The 9,725-nt window shown below is 36.8% G+C and overlaps 1 protein-coding gene across 1 annotated transcript in view; it reads right to left on the reverse strand.

The window, feature by feature from the left end:
- Positions 1 to 9,725, reverse strand: part of ULK4 (unc-51 like kinase 4) — a 728,320-nt gene that overhangs the window by 526,171 nt on the left and 192,424 nt on the right. The window contains exon 22 of the mRNA XM_011950984.1: positions 5,272 to 5,399. Coding sequence (XP_011806374.1) covers positions 5,272 to 5,399 — 128 coding nt within the window. The remainder of the gene's footprint in view (positions 1 to 5,271; positions 5,400 to 9,725) is intronic.

Consider the following 9,725-nt stretch of genomic DNA (forward strand, 5'->3'; position numbering starts at 1 on the left):
GGGAAGGAAGGAAGGAGGGAGGGAGGGGAAGGAAGGAAGGAGGGAGGGAGGGGAAGGAAGGAGGGAGGGAGGGAAGGAAGGAGAAAAAAAAAACCTAGAACTGATAAGTGAGTTTAGTAAGGCTGTAGAACATAAAATCAACAAACATATCAATTAAATGTGGAAATTGAAATTAATGACACAATACCATTTACAATTGCTCCCCTACAAAAAGAAATACTAGGTATATACTTAACAAAACACGCTGAAATTATAGAATGCTAATGAAAGAAGGTTAAAAAAAAAAAAAAACTAAATAAATAGAGAGAGACACCACATTCAAGGATCAGCAGACCATAGAGTAAATATATCAACTATCCTTGTATTGATGCATTAGTTTAATGAAACCAGCAAGGTTTTGGCAAATATAAACAAGCTCATTTCAAAGCTTATATGGAAAAGCATATAGGTCCCAGAACAGCTAAAACAATCTTGACAAAGAAGAATAAAAAGAGGAGATCACTCTGTCCAATATTAAGCCTTATGATGATCAAGTAATCTTAATTACAGTAATCAAGACAATGTTGTATTGATAAAGGGACAGACACACAGGTCAATTGAAAAGTTTAGAAGCAGCCCCACACAAATACGCCCAAATGATTTCTGACAATGTACAAAGGCAATTTTCAAGAAAGATAGCCCTTTCAACAAATAACACCAGAGCAATTAAATATCCACAGGCAAAAACCAAAACCAAAACCAAAAGAAAACCTCTAACTAAGCTTTATACTTTATACGGAAATTAACTCAAAATGGATCACAAACTTAAATGTAAAGCGTATAATCATAAAAAATATTTTTTAAAACATGGGAGAAAATCTTTGGGATCCACACAGAGTTCTTACTCTTTACATCAAAACTACAAACCACTAAAGGAAAAATTGATAAAGTGAACCCATTAAAATTCAAAACTTTGGTTCTGTAAAATATCCTGTTAAGATAAGATGACAAGTTACACACAGAGAGAAAGAATTTGCAAACCATATATCTAACAGTGGACTCATACCTAAAATATATAAAGAACTCTCGAAATCCCATCTTTGGCCAGTAGAAGCTCCTTCACATTGGCTCCTGCATTCCTTTTAACATGACCTTAGAAGTCTCTGATAAATTCCTCGCTTTCAGGACTGACATGCCCCAGCCTCAATTTGTTCATTTCTGGTCTAAATGCAAAGCTGTGCCAGGGACTTGGAACCTATTTATACAAGAGACCATGATTTGAGTAGAAAATGGTATTTAGGAATTAAAACTTGAATTCAGTGTTATAAACTGAATTCTGTTCCCCCCAAAATTCATATGCTGAAGCCCTAACCCTCAATGTGACTATATTTGAAGACGTGTATGTTTGGAGATAGGGCTGTATTTGGAGATTTAAGGGGGTAATTAAGGATAAATGAGGTCACGCTGGGGGGGTGCCTGATCCAGCAGTAATGGTGTACTTAAAGGGGAAAAGACACCATGAGTGCGCAAACACAGAGCAAAGGCCATGTGAGGACACAGGAAGAAGGCAGCCCTCTGTGTAAGCCAAGAAGAAAGACCTCACCAGAAACCAAACCTGCTGGCACCTTGATCTTGGATCTGTAGCTGATGAAACTGTGAGAAAATAAATGGATGTGGTTTAAGTTGCCCAATCTGTGGTACTGTTATGACAGTCTGAGCAAACTAACACAAGTAGATAAAACTATGAAATATATAATTTCTTTAAAAAGATAGAAAAATAAATGAGTTTATGCTAACACTTTAGAGTCAAATTAAGGATGAGACAATTTTACTTATATTTTTATAATTGTACATTTTACACTGATAATATTGGTTATTACTGGAATTAGCATAATTATTAGTTTTCTCTTACCATATATATAGAGACTATATATATATATACACACACACACCATAGAGACATATATATACCATATAGAGAGAGGTCACATACATATACACACACATAGACACACACCATATATAGAGACCATATATATATACACACACCAAAGAGAGCATATATATATATACATACACAAACAGACACACACACACCATCTATATATATGTAATAGTTTCAAATGGCAACACACATATTAACACTGACAACAAGAACACTGAATGCAGTTTAAGGTTTCTTAATGGGATTTTGGTCACTAAAATATATTACAATAGAAATATTCTGCCATAATACCATGATTTAAAAGTACTCGCTTTAAATTTCTCTTCCCTGGGGAATCATATCACAAACTTGACACACAGATTGTTTTCAATTTTTCAAGACCACTTTATTTTTATCATTTTTATTTTTAACATTATATAAAACATTTACATGCTTCTTAAGTCTAGACCATAAAGCAGGTACATTCAGAGAAGCATAGCTCATTCCTGCCCCTGTACCTTCCTTATTCTCTTCCTAATCCTGTAAATTATCACTCTTGTAATTTATTTAACTTTCCATTCTGTCTTTTGTAAAATATTAGTAAAGGCACATATATTCTCTGTTATCACCCCCTTTCTTAGACAAAAGGTATTAACAGTATGCTACGAATACTATTTTACATCTGACTTTTATCAGGATAATAAAATCTTGTAGATGACTCCATGGCTGTGTACAGACATTTTCCTTGTGCCTTTCCACAGCTGTGTAGCCCTCCATTCTGGGGATGGTGGTGGTTGGCAGAACGCTAAATATCCCCCTGTCCCCAAAGCTCCACCATCCTGGCTATTCAAATACTAATCTGGATACTTCAGCTGGTACCCAACTTACAATGATTCAACTTTGCAATTTTATGATATGTCAGTCTGAGATGGTGCAAAAACAATCTTCAGTAGAAACCATACATGGAATACTCATACAACTATTCTGCTTTTCACTTTCAGGGTGGTATTCAATAAATTACATGAGATATTCCACACTTTATTATAAAAAAAAGACTTTGTGGGCAGTGCGCGGTGGCTCACACCTGTAATCCCAGCACTTTAGGAGGCCAAGGCAGGTGGATCACTTGAGGTCAGGAGTTCAAGACCAGCCTGGCCAACATGGTGAAACCCCATCCCTACTAAAAATACAAAAATTAGTCAGGCATGGCAGCGCACATCTGTAATCCCAGCTACTCGGGAGGCTGAGACAGGTGAATCACTTGAACCTGGGAGGCAGAGACTGCACTGAGCCGAGATCACACCACTGTACTCCAGCCTGCACGACAAAGCAAGACTCCATCTCGAAAAAATAAAAAATAAATAGGCTTTGCATTAGATGATTTTGCCCAACTACAGGCTAATATAAGTGTTCTGAGCACATTTAAGGTAGGCTGGGCTAAGCTATGATGTTCAGTAGATTAGATGTATTGCATTTTTGACATGATATTTTCAACTTATGATGGGTTTATTGAAATGCAACCCCCAATGTAAATCAAGGAGCATCTGTATTGGGAAGTGAGTTTGAAGACATAATTAAAGTCCCAATTCCATTAATCTTAAGATATATAGATTACGTGAGTGAGCCTAAGCTAATCAAGTGAGACATTTAAAATTCATTTTATCTGATTGATGGCAGAGGAGGGAAGTCAAAGATGTTCGAAGCATGAGGGGGATGAGTCTCTGCTTTTCAAGGCATGAGAAGCAATCTTGCTGGCCACCAAGAGAAAGTAAACAGGTATTCAGTAAATGTCAATGAAGAAGAAGGACAGATTCCTGAAGTTGAGAGTGAACCGCAGCCAAACACCAGCAAGAAAGTGAGGATGTCAGTCCAAAGACTGCAAGAACATGAATTCTGCCAAGAATCAGTGAGCCTGGAAGAGGACTCCGAGCCTCAACTGAGAATCTCAGCACCAGCCGACACCTTGACATCAAGTATGTGAGATGTGGGCAGAGGATCACTCAAGCCCAAGAGTTCAAGACCAGCCTGGACAATGCAGTGAGACCCTGTCTCTATCAAAATATTTTAAAAATTATCTAGGCATGATGGCATACACCTGTAGTTCCAGCTACTCTGGAAGCTGAAGTGAGAGGATCGCTTGGGCCTGGTGTGGGGCTCAAGGCTGCAGTGAGCCGTGATTACACCACTGCACTCCAGCCTGGGCAACAGAGTAAGACTCTGTCTCCAAAAATACACATGGAAATTTGTTGTCTTGTTTGTTATATAGGTAGGCATATCATAGCCCCAATTTTGCCTCTTGACCTACAAAGCCTACTTTCTCACTGTTAACAGGAAAAAAAAAAAATGCCAACCCCTAATCTAGATCAATCTCAGCAATACCAGACTCTGCTCAGTACTCCAGAACAAGCAAAAATCTGGACCTAGAAACACACATTAAACCAAATTGTCAGGGCTCCTCTGGGCTTCAATATAGCACAGATCAGATGGTTCAGAAGGTGTTAATCAGAAAGCATCAGAACATGAAGTGAACTTGAGGAGCATCTAGAATAGCTCCTCCTTTTAGAGGAAAGAGTTACAAGCCTGGAGAAAGACCTGTCCTTCCTAGTACCAGTCCATAAACTCTCACCCCCTTCCCTACTCCTCCTTCTGAGCCTTCAGCTACTTATTCCAGAATCTTACAATAAGGAAAATTACAACCAAACCACTGGTCTAATATTGACTCCCAAAGGTACAAACCAGAACCATCTCAACACCCTACTTTGGACTGTTCTCAGATCTAGGGCTGTGTTATCCCATTCTCACACTGCTGTGAAGAAATATCTGAGACTTAATAATTTATAAAGGAAAGAGGTTTAATTGAGTCACATTGCTGAGGAGGCCTCAGGAAACTTACAATGATGGCAGAGGGTAAAGGAAAAACAGGCACCTTCTTCACAGCCGGCAGGATGTAGTGAGTGCCAGCATGGGAAATGCCAGATGCTTATAAAACCATCAGATGTGGTGAGACTCACTCATTATCACAAGAACAGAATGGGGGAAACCACTCCCATGATCCAATTACCCCCACTTGGTCCCACTCCTGACACGTGAGGATTATAGGGATTATAATTCAAGGTGAGATTTGGGTGGGGACAGAGAGCCAAACCATATCAAGGACACACAAGGCATTTCTCACCCTGCCATAGTTTCAGAGGTCTTCTCTGGGTCCTCAGTACTTCCAAGCTGAGATTACAAGTGAAATATTAAACCCCTGGAAAAACCCTTAAAAAAATATACCAGATACACAGAGACCAAGAAATACCCTACAACTACTAATACAACAGGCACTAAATTGAAGTTACTGATGAAATCATCAGAGAAAATCTTACCTTGCTTGGCAACTGAGCAGCAACATCTCACGGTTATAAATCAAAATATATAGAAGAACCAGGAAGGCTTTTGCTCTAATGTATGTTGAGGGGCTGTCAAGTAAACGGATAACTGTGGAGACAAAATCCTGTGGAAGACATTTAAAATTTTTTTTTGAGAGAACATAACAAAATAGGGCAGTCTCAATTCTCAGAGTGACCAGATTATAATAATCAAGCAGATGGCAGAAAGTAAAATAATATCAACTACTGTTTTCACATTCTCAATTTGTGCTAGATCCCATAACTAAATTTTAATACTATCTGATTTAAATCTGAAAATTAGTCATAACAAATTGACAATATTGTCCCCGCTTTAAAGAGAAAAAATGAGTATTGAAAAGTTAAGCAATTTACCAATATTCAGAGTTGGATAAAATCCAGGCCAACTGAATGACAAAGCCTGCCTGTTAAGTACTCAATCACACAACTGGAAATGTGGCAGCAAATAATACAACTGTCAGTCACAACTGCATGTAGATATAAATCTCCAAGAAGAGCTGCATATAGAGAGATCATATCTCTAGTCTACACATCCGAGGACTTAACAGAAATAAAATAAAGATAATACTCAATACATGACACAAAGAAACATATACTCATATAACACTCTTTAATTAAAGGTATAATTCAACACAAAGGACTAAGTATTGACAAGGAATAGTGCTACTTTCCCTTTTAAAAGACAGACTATAAATAATTTCTATAAATATGCAAACAGAACACAGACACACATGCACATACATGGTTAATGAATGTAAGTAGTCAGAAATATAGAATCATAATATCAGTAAGATGGCTACAGAGAACAGGAATATATAAGTTCCCAAGAGAGCTTAAGAGGTGCCAGCACCTAACAGTAACACTGTGTATCCAAGACAGATTTAAGAAGCTCAATTTTTTTTTTTTTTTTTTTTGGCCACACTCCAATCCTTTTCTATTTGGTGCTATGTTTCCAGGTAGGAATAATTTACATAGTCATGTATATGCCATGTAAATTCTATGCTACTTAAGGATAAAAACATATCTAAGCATCAGTCTCACCTAGTTCCTGAACCGAATTATCAAAGCCAGAGTATTTATTTCAGGTAAAAAACAAATCAGTGCAGTCATCCTTGAGTAGAAGATCTGTTTTCCACCTTTGCAGTAACTAGACAGTAGAAAATCCATCCCCAGGGTCCATTCCTGATTCTAATTTATACTCTGTGGTCTAAAGACCACAATCACAAGTCCGTTTCCCCTGTCAACACCACCCCCAACGTATACATACATAATTCCAAAGCCATTCAAATTTGCAGCAATTATAGACTGAAAAACTCTTCCAGATTATAAGAGATTAAAAAGACATGATAACTGACTGCTATTCAAGATCTGGAAGTTCTGTAAGGTCTGTAGATTAGCTAACAACACTGAATCAATGTTAATTTCCTGATTTTGAAATTCACGGCTTGTTTCAAGGAAACATTCAGTGGAGTAATTAGAATTAGAAAAGCATCATGTCCACAAACTTCTCAAGTGGGTCAGAAAACACACACGCACTCACACATCTGTGCACACAAAGTGAAAGAGATAAAGACAGATAAATATAAATTATAAAGTAAACATAGTAAAATGTTAACATTTGTTGAATGTAGGCAAAGGATCTATTGCAATCATTTACACTGTATGTCCAAAATTAAACTCAGTGCCTGAGGATCAATATACTAGCCAAACTCAGAAGCCTCAGTACTATCCTTGACCCTTCTTCTTTCCTTTCTCTCATGCCCAATTACCCCCAAGCTCTGTGAAAATGACACCCCCCACTATGGTTGTCTTATTTCTATGCACCATTATATCTTTCCTGAATTACTACAACAGGCTTTATTTAATTTTCCTTTATTCCATCTACTCTATAAATTTTAGCCACAATGGACCCTCTATAAGAGCAAATGTAACTCACCTATAAAATATTCTCAATACATAACCATTAAAAAGAAGCTAAAACTCATTACGACATATGAGGTTCTTCATGGTCTGGCTTTTCGTTATCTTTCCAAAATCATGAATCATACCATCAACTCCACTGAATACCCTCAACATTCACAATGAGGAAATTAAGAAAAAAGGAAGATGAGAATATTGAACAAAGGAAAGCGGCAAAGAGAATCTCAGGATTATTCCAAGGTGACAGCCTTCACCAGACAGAAGGCAGCCTATCTGTACAGAAGCCGGTCCAAGGCCCCCAGAGAGAACTCAGGAGAAGAAACTGACAGACTATCTGAAGCACCTGAATGTAATTTGAAACACAAAGTGATGTAAACAAAGAAAGATTCACTAGATATTGATCTACACAAAATTAACAGACCGAGTACATATGCATGTTGGAGCCTGTCTCATGTCCTACTTCAAAATAAACACCAAACAAATCTAAGATTTAAAAAATAAACACAAAATGATTCAAAGATCTAGAAGAGGCCACAGGAGGTAGGCATACAAACATATATACATACATACATACATATTTCAATCTCAGACTGGGGAAAATGTTTGTAAATAATTTATTAGAAAGAACAAAATAAATGTGAGAAATGTAAATATAAAAAATGTTAAATGCCACATAGAAATGAAATGCTATAAAGAAAAAAAACACATGAATTAGAGAAAATATTTGCAGCACTTTTTTAAATAAAGGTGATTTTCTTGATATATAAATATCAATAACTAAGAAAAGAACTAAAGGACTAAGAAAGTAAGAGTACTAGAAATAACTGAAACCTCTGATCTCTTCCATGTGGAATATCACATTAACCAAGGATAATTTAAGGTATTTCAAAAAATACAGAACATAGGAGGCAAGTTTCATATAAAGCTATCCATATAAACCTATTTCATATAAAGACAACAAAAAATGAAAATAAAAAACATTTCAGCTGATAAAAACTCTTTTTTTTGGAGACAGAGTCTCGCTCTGTTGCCCAGGTTGGAGTGCAGAGGCGCAATCTTGGATCACTGCAACCTCCACTTCCTGGGTTCAAGCGATCCTCCTGCCTCAGCCTCCTGAGTGGCTGGGACTACAGGAGCATGCCACCATGTCCAGTTAATTTTTTGTATTTTTAGTAGAGAAGGATTTTCACCGTGTTAGCCAGGATGGTCTCAATCTCCTGACCACATGATCTGCCTGCCTTGGCCTCCCAAAGTGCTAGAATTACAGGCGTAAGCCACCGTGTCCAGCCAAAACTCTGATTTTACCTGCTATGGCCTGAATGTTTTTTCCTGCCCTCATTCATATATTAAACTTAATCCCCAATGTAACAGTGTTAAGACGTGGAGCCTTTGGGAGTTAATTAGGTGATAAGGACTACACCCTCATGAATGAGGTTAGTACCCTTATAAAAGAGACCTGAATGAATTTATGTACCCCTTCCAACATGTAAGGAAACAAAGAAGACACTATCTATGACAAACGGGCCCACACTAGACACCAGATCTGCTAGTGCCTTGATCTTGCACTCCCCAGCCTCCAGAACGGTGAGCAATACATTTCCATTATTTATCAATTATCTGGTCTAAGGTACCTTGTTACAGCAGCTCAAACATACTAAGATACCACTCAACCAAAACAAAAAACAAAACAAAATAAAATTGAGGAAGAGGTAAACTGTACTGTAACAGCACAATTTGAAGGAACTATCATTAAATAAGCATTTATAGACATCAAAAAGGTCCAAGTCACTTAGTTATACAAGACAAGGAGGTATAGACAGTATACCTTAGGAACACAGATGCAAAAACTCCTCAACAAAATATAAGCACATTGATCCAGTATATATTAAAAGAATAAAACATGATGACCAAGTGAGGTTTATCCCAGGAATCCAAAGCTGATTCAACATTTGAAAAACAATAAGTGCAATTCATCATAATTAATTGATGAAACAAGAAATACCACATAACCATGAATTACTAATAAAAAAAATTTATAAAATTCAACATCCATTCATGATAAAAACTCTCAGTAACCTAGGAATAAAAGAGACCTCCTCAACGTGAAAAAAGGCAAGTAGAAAAAACAGCTACAGTTAACATCATAATGATGAAAGACTGTTTCCCCAGAAACTGGGAAGAAAGCAAAGATGTCCACTCTCATCACCCATGATTCAGTATTTTACTGAAAGCTGTAGCCAGCATAAGAAGAAAAATAAATAAAAGACATTTAGATTTCAATGAAAGAAATATTTGCAGATGACATGATTACCTATGTAGAAAATCCCAAGGAATTTACAAAAAAAGCTTCTATAACTTGTAAGTGAGTTTAGCAAGACCTGGTATATTTCAATATACCAATAATGAACAACTGGAAAATAAATCCTTTTTAAAGTACCACTTTTCTTTTTTTTTTTTTTTTTTTTTTTTTTTTTTTTTGGCCACACTCCAAT

The sequence above is a fragment of the Colobus angolensis genome, unplaced genomic scaffold, assembly GCF_000951035.1.
Source record: "Colobus angolensis palliatus isolate OR3802 unplaced genomic scaffold, Cang.pa_1.0 Scaffold311, whole genome shotgun sequence".
Taxonomy (NCBI): Eukaryota; Metazoa; Chordata; class Mammalia; order Primates; family Cercopithecidae; genus Colobus; species Colobus angolensis.